At 39.3% G+C, this 15444-nt stretch overlaps 1 protein-coding gene across 10 annotated transcripts in view; it reads left to right on the plus strand.

Moving 5' to 3' along the window:
* TBC1D1 (TBC1 domain family member 1) overlaps positions 1-15444 on the plus strand; it is a 115471-nt gene that overhangs the window by 44338 nt on the left and 55689 nt on the right. For all 10 annotated transcript variants that reach the window (XM_056351666.1, XM_056351658.1, XM_056351711.1 and 7 more), the window contains 2 exons: positions 9300-9833; positions 12923-13012. In XM_056351666.1, coding sequence (XP_056207641.1) covers positions 9300-9833; positions 12923-13012 — 624 coding nt within the window. The remainder of the gene's footprint in view (positions 1-9299; positions 9834-12922; positions 13013-15444) is intronic.

Genomic DNA, 15444 nt, shown 5'->3' on the forward strand with positions numbered 1-15444 from the left:
CTAGGTAATTGACAAGTTTGAATAATCTCATTAGACTTTCTGATGAGAAGCCGAAAGCCCCTAGACATTAGCAACCATTTGTTTTACATCCAAAAAAGGACTGAAACTGGTGAACTAAGTAACTGTTTTTCTTAAGTGGAAGTCAAGATGGGTTGACCTGAGGCAGCTGAAGTCTAGTATTACATGACAAAGCAGCAAATACAAGCTCATCCATGAGCAAATCAGTTCACTGGTACTTTATACTAGTCAGGCAGAATGCTGGAAAAAGCTAATCAGCTTCTGCACTCCAGTTCCCTTGGGGCCTTTGTAAGTTTAACGTTTTGAGTAAAATTCTTCCTATGAAAAATGTCTTCTGTCCCCCTGCACCCCTACCTGCCTCATTCCCCAGCAGTTCTAAGGAGGACTGTGGAGCACTCTTTCCTCAGGAAGTCTTGCTGTATTGCAGAGTAAGAGATGGTCTTTTACTCTATTGCAAGTAGACCCAACTTATTCATCATGTCAGTCAAAAGGATTCATAGGATGATTTCCACCTTCCGCACCCCTTGCCATGAAAATGTCAAAATAAATTTTGAGGAGAGGAGGATTTTGACACACATTTGTAACAGCTGTCTAAGAAGGTTATATCAGAAATAACTTCAGTTGTAATGAGGACACACATTGCAAATGGAGGTTTTTTCCCTTCTTTTTGGGAGTTGGATATTGCTAAAAAGGACTGAACAATGTCAGGTTTTATGTAATTGGAAAATATATTATATTCACTTCTGTCTGTTTTGCTAGCCACTATTTTGCCAGTTGTACCAATTTTCATAACTGTGACAGAAACCTGAAAGCAAAGGAGACTAGGCGAGAGCCTGTCTCCTATTGCAGAAATGGAATACAATCTGATAAATAACTCTTCCCCAAAATGTTCTTAGTAACTCATTTCCTGTTTTAAATCCTGTTATTGCCTTTCAATTTAGAGAAAACCAAAACCACAAACAAATCCCCCCTCAAAAACAACAAAAACCACCCTTGTCCTGAAAGCTTTCAAACACCATTGCTGTCTTTTTTCCATTTATAACTATGTAAAAATAGTCTTCCTTCTGTTTCCTGCCCCATTGTCTCTAACTCAGCCGCAGGCCAGCCTCAACCCTGTGAAGGGAGCTGCTTGCAATTCCACTCAAAAAAAAAAAAAAAAGGGATTTAATCTCTGTTGATAAGGAATGAGCATAGATGTTTCTAGCGATTACTTTGCATAGGTATTGCCTCCATGTTCAATAGTGACTTGTAAAATGTGAGCCAGGAATCCTGCAGGTGTGACCAGCAACTGGTGTTACGTCTTCAAGTGCTGTTCTAATTTGGGAAATTGTGTGAAAAGAAAACTTTGAAACAAAAGATGGAGAAGATAATGCTATGGAGATGTTAATGCACTATTTGAAATATCTGTTGACTAGCTTTATTTCACATTCACTGCTTAAAAGTTTATGTTACTGAATGAAGGAGCTGATGAAGCAGTACAAGATGAAAAGAAATAGCTTGTATCGTAAGGACAGAAGGGGGCTAGGGAAGAATGAAATAGTGAACACCATGTGATAAACCCTCCAAATAAAGGGCAGAGTATAGTTGTAGACTTCCCAAAAGTCGATTTTACAGGAATACTCCCTTCAGAGCCAGTTAGGTGCTGTTGCATTTGGAGGTCCACTAAAAGCCCATGGAGGCCTTCCATCAGCTGCAGTTTAGTTTTTGATCATGCATTTTCATGGAGAGGAGTTCAAAAGTAAGCTGCAGTCTGGGATATGGTGGATTATTTATGGAAAGTAGCCAGGTTTTTTGTATTTTGGGCTTCAAGTAAGATATGTCTTGAAAGCATGTAAAAGAAAACCTTTAAAGTGTATCAGCAACATCATGCATCTCTCTCAGGGAGGAAGCACCACCGCAAAATAGAGCGGGCCAACTTCATTAGAACACCAAGTACAATTATGTTCTATTTCTGAACTTGTTTACGATAATCTATAAACAGATTCTGCAAATATTTTTATTTTTCTTTTCAGAAAGGAAATGAAATCTTTTTGTGCCTCTTTAAATTGCATGGAGTGCTCTCCAACTCACATGACTTTGCAAAAAGTGTAACCTTTTCCTTCCAGCTGAGGAGTCATGAGGAACGTACTTGAGCTGAGATTTGTCTGTAATATTAAAAGGAATGTGATACTGTGAAAGTGGCATACAGTATTCGTGGCATCAATCTGCACTACTTAGTAACCTTGTAGAGGCAGCACTTGATGGATGTGAGAAGTCTAGTCACCTTTATGGCTTTTTATGATAATGTGTAAACTGTAAGAGTATGTGTTGGCTACATGGAGCTCCACTCTCGGTGTTTACTGTGTCAGAGTCATCTTGGAGGACAATAGTGTCACTCATCCACCACACTCCAAGTCAAAAAGAACTGGATTTAAACAGGTGACTCTGTTCTGCCCTATACAGAATATCCTTTGAATTTAGTGCAGTCTTGTTCATCAGCTTCTTATGTACATCCCGGGACAGTTTGTCTTAGCCCCATCACCCTCACTTATCCTATCCTCTGTATAATGCCCGTTGAAACCTAACTAAGCAAACCATGCCCACAAGTAGACACGCATAAGATCGCTTTTCCTTTCATAGGCCCACGGTGATGCTATTCAGCCGTTGAGCTTTCCCTTATCAAGGTTGAAAAAAAATCTCTTGTCTTGCCTTTGCAGGTCTGGTTTCACAGTCCTCCCTGAGCAGCACACCTGCAGTGCGGTTAGCCCCACTGGCTGCTAGCCTGGCTACCCCTCCCAGCCCTCTGGGTGTGCTCTGACTTGTTCTTCTTTCTCAAAAGACATCCACAAGTTCCCTGGTTAGATGAGACACCTAGTGCATTTTAGGTACTGTAGAGAAAAATGAGCTAGACTGACATGCACTGATGGTGAAGCTGCTGAGAGTGTCACAGGTCATAGTTGTTTTATGAGCAGTGAGGATACAGCAGTAAAGTTTTAGATCATACGCATTGAGATGTGAAGTCATGGAGCAAAGGTGAACTGTCTGTCCATGCACCCACCGATCTTAAGTATTTAGGGAGCTCTTGGTAAGAATCTCATTTTGGCTTTACCCGTCATGCATTCTTATGTATGGAAAAACTGACAGGAACTTGCAAAAGATGGTCATCATCCAAGGACTGGAGGAACTATAACCTTTCTACTTCTGTGAATTAAATCTTGGTTTCAAAGTGGCTTTGTGGGCAGACTAAAAGTCAACAAATAACAAAGGAAGAAAGCTAATAATGAAAGTACTCCATAGAACTGTTGATTGGGAGTCAAGGGGTGAAAATGTGGTAAATGAGAATTGAAGTTAATAACTGGAGAAAGTTCGCAGTGTAGGAAGCTGTAGAGCAGTCTCCAAACAAGATATTAGAAGGAATAACCCTATGAAGACACTAGAGATAAGACCTGAATATAAAAAGTCTCACTGAAATGGAAATTGACTTGAAAAGTTTGTTCCTTTTTTCTACCTTGAATTCTACTAATGCCAAGGAATAAGGAGATTCTTCACTTTTAAAACAACTTTTTACTTCAGTGAGATACTAAAGACTGGTTTTGTGCTAGAATTTTTTAGTTCATTCTTTAGTTAAACTAGTGGGCCACAATCCTCACAACAGAAATCTCAGTTGATTGTGTCTTGTTCTTTCTCTGTCAGCTGTAGGTTTCCAATGGAGAGGAGGAGGTTGTGGGGTCCCCATCATTGGGCTTACTTGCAGCTTGGCTCATTGTGACTCCCAGCATCTCATCTAAGTTTGAATTTGGATGTAACTTGAAAGTTTGCCTTGCTTTATGTGGGGGACTGCACTGTCAAGGCCACATCCAAATTAAACTATTCTGTGATTCTGAAAAGAGAAATTATGCAGTATCTTGATTAAAAAAAATAATCCTTAGTGAAATCTAGAAATTAAAATGCCAAACTTTAAATCCATTGAGAACACTGTTCAAAAAAAGTCAGTTGACCACTAGCATGGGTATAAGGTGATAAGGACAGGAAGTGTTGATCTGTTTTATTACTGCACAGCTGTTTTGCTAGAAGTGTGCTGAAAGCAGACCAACTGCTTTTTAGTACATATCAAACCACCAAAATTAAAAATTTTATGGTCTTTTAAAAATGCAAAGAAATACTTTGCTGTATCATCTTTTTATCTACATTCTGTATATATCAAAAATAGTTTTCCTTTCTTCTGTTCTACTGCTTTTACAAAGTATTCCATGATTGTAATATCTTATGGGTGACAAAAATATTGCCATCTGCCCTGGTACAACTAGATGGCTTCTCCCAGGATACACAGCTGTGGACCCTATTTTTCCTGTATCAGCACTCTTTAGTGAAATAAAGGAAGGGTATTAATAGCAAACGGTATGTTAGACTTCTTGAGGCTATTTTATTGAGGCTGCTATGGTGAGAAAAAAAGGCAAGTAAAAGCACTTAATAATTCCGATGTCCGCTCATATTTGAGTAGTCAGGCAAAACTCAATCAAAATATCAACTTGTTTCAAGAGCTTTGGGAAAGAATTTTAAGGCTGTATTCCAGCTGGGATGGCACGAGACCTTCTGAGGTCTCTCAAGACCTGACCCTGAAGGTTTTCAGTCTCCAGGAATTTCTGGAGTCTGTTGTTCTAGACCAGTTCCTGACAACACAGGTCTGTCTTATATTAAACAAAACCACCTGCTCCCTTGAAATAGTTAAGCCTGTGCTTGAGGCCTTCACAGACCTAAGGCCTTATGAAGGGACTGGTGGGTATAAACTGGTAGGTTTATACCGGTGGGTATAAACAATGCATAGCATCTAAAATCATAAATCATTCAACTTTTGTGGGTTTTTTTCCCCCCTGGTCCTGGTGAGTTGATGTGCTAACAGTTCTTTTTCTGTGGGACGCTTTGCTTTCATACCTACTGTGTATTAAAGAAACAGGGAATCTTTTTTTAGTCTGGTCTTGTTTACCAAAAGGCAGCTGTTGCATTCAGCTGTTACTGGGCTTTTTTCATTACAATAGTTTCTCACTCTTTCTCAAATCCACTATCAGGCTAAAGACATCTTACTGCATGCTAGTATGTAAACTTACAGGGTAAATTCTGGTTGCGTGGGGAATAAATTCAACTACAGTTTCTGTGAAGAGGAAAATTGTTTCTTCTTCAGATGCAGCAAACCTGTGTGTGCTTAAAAATTACTGCCTTCTCTCATGATTTGGTGCACAGCGTAGAAGCTGTAGCTGTTGTGTAGTAACACACTAATGTGCATTAGGAGGTTCTAGGTGCTGGTTTGTGTTTTGCTTGAGTACCCAAGAGTCAAGGCAGAAAAATACTTAGCGTTTCAATTCCCTGCTTTGTCTCTGCAAAATAAGCATTCTTATCATAGCAGAAATAACATGTTATATATTTAAAGAAAAATCACAACAGTCCAGTGTTAGCTTTAATAGTTATAGATACATCTTTTTCTAAATCTATTTCAGATGTGGAGTATCTAATTCAGAAACTGTAAATGCAAAAACTTCCTAATAGATTTAAGTTATGTCTTCTGTTTGCCAGTTCTGTTTGGCCCTGAGTAAGTGATGAGAAGGTAATGTTCTGTGTTTGGTAAAGTTTCATCATTGCTTATGCTGTTGTTCTGTGCTTAGTTTTGTGGGTTTAGGGAAATAATTTTAGCTCAGCAGCAGTTGTTTTTCTGATTACAGAAATAATCTTTATCCACTAATTACATATTTCATACTGAGAAGTCAGAAAACACTTAAGAATAGAAGTATGTTAGAAAAGAGAATTTGTGCAGTAGGAAGAAATCATACATGTGTGCAACAGTCCTCCTTCACTGTCTTAGCAAATTCAGATTAGTAGGCATAATTACCTATAGGTCTGTATAGGAGATGTTGGTATCTAAGTCACCAAGCAGAAATATGATGGGACCTCTGGAGGTCATCTATTCCAGCCCCTGCTTAAAGCAGGGTCACCTACAGCAGGTTACTCACGGCCATGTCCAGTCAGAGTTTGCATACAAGGATGGAGACTGCAGCCTCTCTGGGCAACCCATGCCAGCACATGGCCACCCTTACAATAAAAAAGACATTTTCTTATGTTCAGAAAGAGCCCTACAACCTTTAAAAAACTCCAAGAGACATTAATGTAATTCAGGAGCAACTTGATCCTTGTTGGTTGTTGATACAAATTAAAGAGCCATAAAACCTGATTCAGTTTATATCTTAATTAATTCCTGGAGGTTTGCAAGAGATGTGGTTACTGTTTGCCCAGTGGCATGCTGCTTAATCTGGAAAAGTTCCAGCTTTGGTTAATAAACGTTTGCCAGGATAAAGCCTACATTGGGTTTTTTTAGTGATTTGAAAAAACTAATATATTTATTTATATTTCACAGTTACAGGGTTTTTTTTCCTTTTGTTTGTAATGAGTAAGTTTACTTGATCTGCATGCACTCAGCATCCAGGTGTGTTTGCTGAGGGAGCCAGGGCCAGAGGTCACAACAGGAGCATGTGGATTCTTCATTTCTAGATACATGCATAAAAGGCCTGGAATGGTACAGGTAGATGAAAAGAGCACAGATCTTGACCAGGCCAAGAACAGTTCCAGGGTAATATGTATTTTGTTTTTTCTGATTCATCATGATGTCTTGTCTTTACTAATGAAAAAAGATTCATATTTAACATACACAAAGGTCACAGGAAAGTGAGGTGGTGTTGCTGCTTCGGCTAGAGCAATAGTCTTATCAGTTGCCTAATCAGAAGTAATAAAATTATATTAACAGGCTGTTAATTTTTTTAGGTTGCTAAGCAGGAACAGGGGAGTCAGTGTTTTTCAGTAAGTGTAGCACAGAAGCCAGCTGTTACTTACAAAGGACATAATTCAAGCCTTAGCATGTGTGAAAATAAATAATTAAATACTCCCCTTGGTTCAACAGGCCTGCTAGGTCTCCTCAAACATGACATTTATTAGCTACTGCAATGTCATTTTGTGTGATGTAGAGTCTTCCTCTTAACTACTGTCTGTTTATAAAGTCCAGCCACTGCTGAATAGCAATTGTGTCAATGTCCAAGTGTTTGGTGATGATAAACACTGACAAAATCAAACGCAGTAACTGCACACATATGATGGATCCCTAATGCCTTGTCTGAGCTTTAGCTCAGCTGTAACCTTTGCAGCACCTGCACTGCTGGAAATTCTCCTTATAGTCTTCAGCATGGGTGGTGCTGGGGGAGCTTAACCCTGCTTGAGACAGCCGTGCTGTTCATCTGGGTGAGAGCTGATGTTCCTGGGTTTAACGAAGTGAGCATTTTCCAGAAAATACCTCCTTCCTTTGCTGTCACCCCTGTAGCCTCAGCAAAAGCAGAGGTAGGATTGCACATTTCTGTGTGTATTCTGGGCAAATCAGAAGTAAAACTGTCTGTGGCTGGTGAGTCCAGACACTCCCACAAGAGTAAAACATGTTTATTAGAAAATGCTAAAGCAGTTGCAGCTTGAAATATGGCTAGAACAAAGTTTTAATTTTCACTGTCATTCTGATGGGTTATGCGACTAAAAATTGGTTCTTTGAAGGAGTATTAGGTAAATAAAACTGAGGTGATCTTTGAGCTCACTGTGGAGGAAATGCATATCGTTTAAGGTAATAGTTTTGTTATACCCTTACATTCTTGTATACGAGTAAAAAGTTAGATGTGAAGCTGCCTTACCCCAAGGCTTTCCCACTGGTTCATGACATAGCTGAGGACAGACTTCTGAAGTCATGACCCTGCTTTTCTTTCCTCTCCCCCATTGTCTGCTGAGTGAGCAGCTGATGACTCATGCCTTGCGCTCAAGGGTGAAGTAATGCTTCCTGAAATGTCTTACTTATTTTGTAATCTGTTACGTATTGTCTTAAATTCACTAGCTATATGCATGTGTATGTATAATCTGTCTATCAACCCATATATCCGTATCTATGTATCTGTGTTTCCTGGTCTATAAAAAGAATTCTACTGAGGTCTTTATGAGCGCCCAGAGTATAACCGTTCATTTTTCACTGTTCAAGCTTTTTTTTCTCCTCTAAGTCCTTTGCTGTTTCCTGCATTGGTTTATGTACATTACTACATTATGTTTAAGCATTACATAACCATGGGACATGTCTGAAAAAGACAGAGGTCATGTCTCCGAAGCATTCTTTAGGTTTAGGAATGCCTTTTCTCATAGGGAAGATGGTTCTTCTGGGCTGCTGTTTTAGTCTGCTGCTCCCAGACTTCTTTCTGTGCTATCTGCAACCAAGTATTTGTAAGTAAGCAAGCTCCAATTGATGCTTACCAGAACAAATCTGTTTTGCCAGGAAACTGGCGCACTTAGCAGGGATTTTTCCCAAAGTAATTTGGGGAAATTAAAAAGTTGGCAGAATTATCTGTTGTAATCATAGATGGTGACCCTGCATTTGTTAACGGCAGCAGCACAGGCTGCAGAAGAAACTTAATCCCCCAGGCCAGTCAAAGCAGTGGGATGTAATCAAGCATCCACCTTGCAGCAGCTTAGCAGATAGCATATGCATCTTCCTACGCTTTAACCGTATCAGAAACTGTGACTGTTCACTGTTAAAGTATATCAGATGGCAGTTCGGGTTTTGTTTATAGTTGCAACATCTGTGGGCTGCAGCAGACTCTTCTCTCATACAGATGCCCTGCAAGTGATGCTGTATGTGGAAGCAATATTATTTGAGTGTCATCTAGGATGATAGAGTAAAAATGAGTATCTACAATAATGAATGTGTTTTTTTAAAAAAACAGAGTTATTTACAGTTAAAAGAACCCTAAACTGCCATAAAGTAATATGCTATTATGAAGGTGAAAGCAAATTTGCAAGAGGCCTCTTAATCTGCATGACATGAATGTTGAGTGAGCGAATGGAGTGAAAAATAACAGAGGTAAATAACTTTCCCAATTAGTCTATGGCTTCTCTCATGCTCTCTGAAGTATTTTTACCTTTCATTGTGAGTTTGAATTTGTCATGTTATACTGGTTCCTTCAGGTGCAAAACTTTTACTGAAAACACAGAGCATTACAAGAGATGAATCTCGTGGTGACCTCCTGACCGGGAGAAAAATGAACAATTCATCTAGTCAGTGTTTAAGTTTTAAAATATGTCTGTTGACAAATACAAGATCACTTCAACTGGTCTTTTGGAAAACAAAACCAAATTAGCCATTCCAGAAAAGTAACAGCAGGGAGCGCCTCAAGTATTGCAACTTGTTTGTCATAAAGCATCAATGCTAATGTTGCATAATTTTTTTCCCCCTCCTGTAGGTGCCTGAGATTATAAGCTCTATTCGACAAGCGGGGAAAATTGCTCGTCAAGAAGAGTTTCAGAATAATCTCTCAGATGTTGAAGACCCTTTTGCCAAAAAGTTTGAGGTGCTGTTCTGTGGACGAGTGACAGTAGCACATAAAAATGCACCTCCAGCACTTATAGATGAATGCATTGAGAAATTTAATCGTGCAAGTTGTACAAAAAAATCAGATTTCAACTCGTCATCCCAACAACATGAAACTGCCAATAACTTTGGAGGCTTCTCTTTCAGCAACAAATTTCGGTCTGTCTTCCAGCCCTTGGTCAGTGAAGAGGAGGAGAAAAGGCCAATTAGGAAATCCTTTTCTCAGCCTGGGCTTCGTTCCTTTGCTTTTAAGAAGGATTTGCAAGAGGGAAGCCATAGAAGTAACAGCTTTGTCAGGTCTTTTGAAGAAGATGCAATTTCACTGAACCTAAAAAGTCAACTTATCTATGGACACAGTGTTGTGCAGCCAACAGACATTGCAGAAAACCGGACAATGTTGTTTACGGTAAAGCAAGATTTGCAGCTCATGGTGACATTTTCACATCTTGGAGTTTGGAGTGGCAAACACCAAAGCAGATGTTCTGACAGACGACAGTTACTTCTTTAATAACTTAATTGCAATTACCAGAGCTTAATTTAAACTTGCTTGTTTCTCTCAAAAGCATTACCAGTCAGTGTAAATTGTTTTATATAGTCAAAATAAGTTTTTTTAAAATAGTTTAAAACAGCACTACCTGAAACTTTCAGATTCTGAAGACAGCTTTTAGAAAGCTGCAGCAAGTTTGTAGGTAGTTATACAATTGCAAAATGGTGCATACAATTACTCTAGCTACTAACAGCAGAAATACATTTCCAGGTGAATGAGTTACCTGTAACTAGAGCAGATGGACCAAACCATGACTGGGGGCTAGTAGTCTTAATGTCCCATGTTAAGCAGTGTAATTCATAAAGGTGTTGCTGCTGTCAACATGCCTGTGTAATGATGGAGTAGTGTAGTAACTTCCTAGGCTACTCCACGCCTGTCTCCAATGCCGTTCTGCTTTTGTGTGGTTAGCAATGCGCTTGCCTTGATAGGTGAGCAGGAAAAGTATTTTTCAAGACCTGAGAAGCAAGTAAGGAATGTGTTATTTGCTCCTTTTTTAATCCTCATGATAGACGAGTTATATAAGATACGTTATGTATCTTGTATCTTATGAACATAATGCAAACCTGGAGCTGATACTGCGATGGCTGGCTATCATAAGGTCATCTTGGAATCTTGGATCCGTCAGCTGCTGTTTGGGCTGGGAGTTTTTAAGGACAGTAACAGAGTAGAGTAGGTGCAGTTACAGCAGGTGGTTTGGTTTTTTTTTTGAGGGGGCGGGGGGGGGGGGAGGAGGAGAAGTGCTGCTTTAAGGATTGCCAAAGTGTAAAAAGTAACACACAGAAAGAGGTGTAGTTAGCTATACCAGATTTTAAACAAAAGTTTTTTTAGAAACAGGCTGACATCAAGAGGGGGAAGTGGAAGAAGGTGGAGATAAATCTTGTGCCCCAATAAAAACAATTTACCCTCTTCCCTGAGCATGTATTTCACACAGAAAATATAGATGCCCTTTATAGAAATGACTAATTTTTAAACAAATTCTGACTCCATTATTAATTCATGGCATGTATTTTAGAGACAGGGAGGTTACAGAGGGACTGCTCAAGTCCACATCCTCTGACTCCAGTGAGCGCATTTTTAATTTATATCAAATAGATGCAACAATTTTCAAAAACACATGCAGCTTCAGCCTGAATATAACGTCAGTCACCTGCTGACAGGCTCATTTCCAAATTGTGGGGTTCTGTTTGTTTGGCTTTCTGTCTTGGGTTGTTTTTTGCCTGGGAAAATATTGGTTAGTATGCACAGTTGTATTCTTTTGCCATTCAGCAAGTGAAAATTCAGCTGAATATAAGGAAGTGAAGTAACTGTGGTTTGTGCTAGCAGCTTGTAGCAGAGCTGAGTTTGTTGGTTAGCCATCCCCCATGTTCAGCAGGTTCTGAGTAATAGTATGTATGCAGCACGCACAGGTCTTCAACTTTGCCTATCAATTTGTGTGTAGCTACATATGAAATGCTTAAAAGTAACTTCATATCCAGAGGAAAAAATTTGTTTGTATTTTCTCAGTTCAAGTTCTTACTTGACTTTGCCCCAGGATGGCAGCAGAGGTTGCTTGCTGTGTGAGGTGTGAAAAATATTCAGATGAGTTAGCTGCTGACTCTCCTCAACTGGCTCAGACTGTCTTGATTTTGGTATCTCTTTCTGAAGAACTGCTTTCCTAGCCAGTTTCTTAGGATTTTGGGGTTTTTTATATTTAGGCTTTTCTCCTGATTGTATTTGGGGTAGGGGGTGGGAGTGGTTGTTTTGGTATTGTTTTTTTCCCTTGTTCAGTTGGCTTCAAATGATCCCTGCTGCCCTAGGGACCAAGTGTGAAAGGAGTGTGTGGGGCTGAGCTAAGAAGGAGCCTCTTGCTGCAGGGAGGGGAAGGCAGCAGTGAACCAGAGCAGGCTGCTTAGTAGGTGTTGGAGGGAATAACCACATGAACATGTGCAAAGTCAGCCCTGGGGACAATACAAGGAAATGAGCAGGGGGTTGTGGAGAATCATTGTGACTGGTTGAAGTGAAAGAAAAGGTGGAAAGTGAATGCACAGGACCATTTTCAGATACACAGAGGTGACACCTCTCACTTGATCATTCACACGCAGGATTTGCCCCTTCCTTAAATTACTGGTATATTTGTGCTGCTGACATTTTTATGTGCATCTTATGGCATTTGTTGGTGGTTGAAGCTTCAGCAGGTTTGTCTAATGTTTGCTCATGAATGGATCCATATTCCATCCATCTTCCCTAAAATCTGATAAGAAGATATTTGTCCTTAGCAGACTCTCTGATGTGCTAGAAACTATGAGGAATTTAAATTTTATCTGTTAAAATGTTTCAAAGATGTTGTCAGAGGCTGAAAAATTGAAAACAATAGTTTCATTGTAGAAATGCCCTTTGCCTATCAAAAGTTAGCATCAGCTTTTGGTTTGCTGCTGTAGAAATGGCCTACAGATTATATCAGGTTAGAAAATACACTGCAGTAAGCTCATCTGAGTTAAAGCCTTTAAATTAAATGCTATGTGTATCTTAAATAAATAAAACTCTAAAAAAATACTTAGGTGGAATACAGGTAGAGGCATACACTTGGATTTAAATTTTAGGACAATTTCATTAAGTAGCTTTTAGGAATGTAGTATATGCCAAGACTGCAGAAAATAAGAAAAGGTAGTCTATTTCCTCAGTGCAAAGTTACTTGTGGTGTAATATTACTCTCATCTAATTAAACACTATTCTCAGTCTCTTGTCTCAAATGTGAAACTAAATCTTGGTTCAGTGATGTGCAGAGATCTGAATGCCAGATCAATGTGGCTTCAGTATTCTCTCTTTTTGTCTTAGTAATACACTAATTGGTCTAAATATACAGGTAGAAAAAATGTTGAGATTTGTGTCCAGGAAGCATTTTTATAGCATGACAAAATGAAGTGTAATGTTACTTGTTATCATCTTGTTATTTATTTTGTTCTTTTTAGATTGGCCAGTCTGAAGTTTACCTTATCAGTCCTGACACAAAAAAAGTAGCAATTGAAAAAAGCTTTAAAGAAATATCCTTTTGTTCTCAGGTAAGGTTGCAGTGTATTCTTTTTTTTGTTTGTTTGTTTAAATAGTCTTCACTTGTGAATGCTCAAGTACTTCTCTCTCCTAGGATTTCAAATGGATTCTCACCCCAGCAATTTCAGTAATTGCTATTGACAAGTTGCTTGTTAATCAGTAATTCTGTGAAACCGTCAGTCTTTTCTCATGCTTTGCATTTTAATTTCTGAGGTAAAAACTCACTTCTGTGTGCAGTGGATGAATATTAGGAGCTAGAAGGAACACCCTGGTCCGTTCTGGTTTGAGATTTCAGCGGGCGTGATTCACAGTTGTGCAAACCTGGGATTCCTTGAACCATATTTTTCAAGAAGTGATAATGAAAGGAGAAAACCAATATGTAAGAGTTATCTGAAAAATGCTTCAGAAATACATTTTTTTCAAGATTATATGTTGCATGTATGTAAAGAAGACAACCCTCTGCCATGCAGAGGTAGTGTCTTGATGCACTGAGGGTAAGCATGTTTCAGAGCCCCTTCATTCACTATTAATCCCTGTTCCTTATGCCACAGAGTTTGCTTCCCTGTCCTGCCTGTTGTTCTCGTGGCTCTGACTTAGATATTGCATGGATTATGTGAGGGTATCTAAAGATTTATTTTGAGTGGTGATGTTTCGAAAGAGATGCAACTTACACACATGAAGATGTGGTAATGGCATTGCATAGGTTACACAGGCATATGATTCACACTCAGCTACTGCAGCTGCTTAGCAGTGTGAGGGCAGAATAGTCATGGTCACATCAAGGACGTGGGACAGCTCGGGCAATTACAGGACTCCTATATGGGCAGCTGCACTAACTGCTGGCAGGTCCTGTGTACAGGAGCAGGGGACCGTCCTTGGAGAGTTGCTCAGCTGTCAACCTACAGGCTGAGCAACTGTTCATAAAGACATTTCATAGACCAGTTGCTTTTGTTAACTAACCAGTGTCATGATACAGGGATTTGTCTTTCATTAGCCGTTCTCTGTCTTGCGGGGCATTACTTGTATTTAGTTTGTGTACCAGATTTGATTCAGTTTAAGTGAATGGGGAAACTGAATGTAATTTATTAAACTAAGATGGAGTCCTTAGAGAACACTTAATTCCTTTAAAACCTGTTATAGATCAATTTAGGTTAAACCTCTGAGAAATTAACCTGAACTATAATTATATAAATAAAATTATATTTATTGAGGAATGGATGTTCCCACTAGTTGAACTAAAAATTTGCCTTGAATTAAACCAGTGTAGTGCTTGTTTCGGAGTAAACTTAAGCAGTTTGCATGCTGTCAGATCAAGAGCTTTGAAGAGAACTCCTTGATCACAGAAAAATCTTTATCCCCATGTTCCCTTAGGCCATCTCCTGAGGCAGGAACTAGTTAGGTAGACTTTGTGACTTGCCCTGAACATCAGCAGATGGTTGTGCTCCTCAGAACAGTAGGAATGAGGTTCTGATTTATTTCCTCCCTCCTGTCTGAAGAATGTGCTGCTACTGGGTAGATGTTATGTCAGTTGGACAAATACTGGTATTGGAGTAGAGAGGGCTTTTCCCCTAAGTATGTACATTACAGAAGACTTGATGGAATGTTCTTATGGACTCATCATGATCATAAGAGAACTTGAATAATCTTTTCTTGAGGGGAGATCAGAATCAGAATCAGTACTTAATTTCCAGAATGCCCAATCTATCAGTGAGCTATTATAATGGCAGAAAGAAGTATGTGGTCCTGGGGCAGTATCTGAATTAGCTTATCTGAAACAGCTAAGAGCATTTGCCAGCTCCTGGTACCTCGCAGTTTCATGGGCAGGGCCATGATCCCAGCTGGGCTCCTTCCATCGTAGCAGTTGGGTTGTCAGGAGAAGAAATAATCTTTCAGAAGAAGAAACATGGGCTGGGAGGTTAGAGAGGGGGCTCAGCGCGTTCTGTATACATCTCTAATGTGGGTGAAGGAGGGAGAAAGTCTGCAGGTTGCATCAACCTGTTCTTGCTTTATCACATAGCTGCCTCCTAAAATGCTTAGCCTGGACATCCAATGGAGCTAGAGTTGGAGAAGCTGCAGGTTTTACATCATTTGAATGTCCTTCTGACCTTTTTGTTCTCATGGCATATTAGTGCCTGATGTTTGTCTAATAAAGACTTTGTTATCTGTGTAATTGTCACACTCCAACAAACCAGGTATCTCCATATATGTTAAATTATTTTCCCTCATTCAGATGGCATGGTCTGAAGGTTTCTTGTTAGTATTTTGAATGATAAGACAATATTGTTCAGATTGCTTAAGCATATCTGATGCTATAATGTGTTCATTTTTGGGACACCTGGCCATTCTGTTTTATAGAAGTGTTCTTTTTATGTTTTTTAATGCTTTTAAAACTGTTTTCTTCATGATAAAAAGGCAAATAGAATATTCAGTGATTCTTGCTGTA

Source organism: Falco biarmicus, chromosome 1 (genome assembly GCF_023638135.1).
Source record: "Falco biarmicus isolate bFalBia1 chromosome 1, bFalBia1.pri, whole genome shotgun sequence".
In the NCBI taxonomy this organism is placed as follows: Eukaryota; Metazoa; Chordata; class Aves; order Falconiformes; family Falconidae; genus Falco; species Falco biarmicus.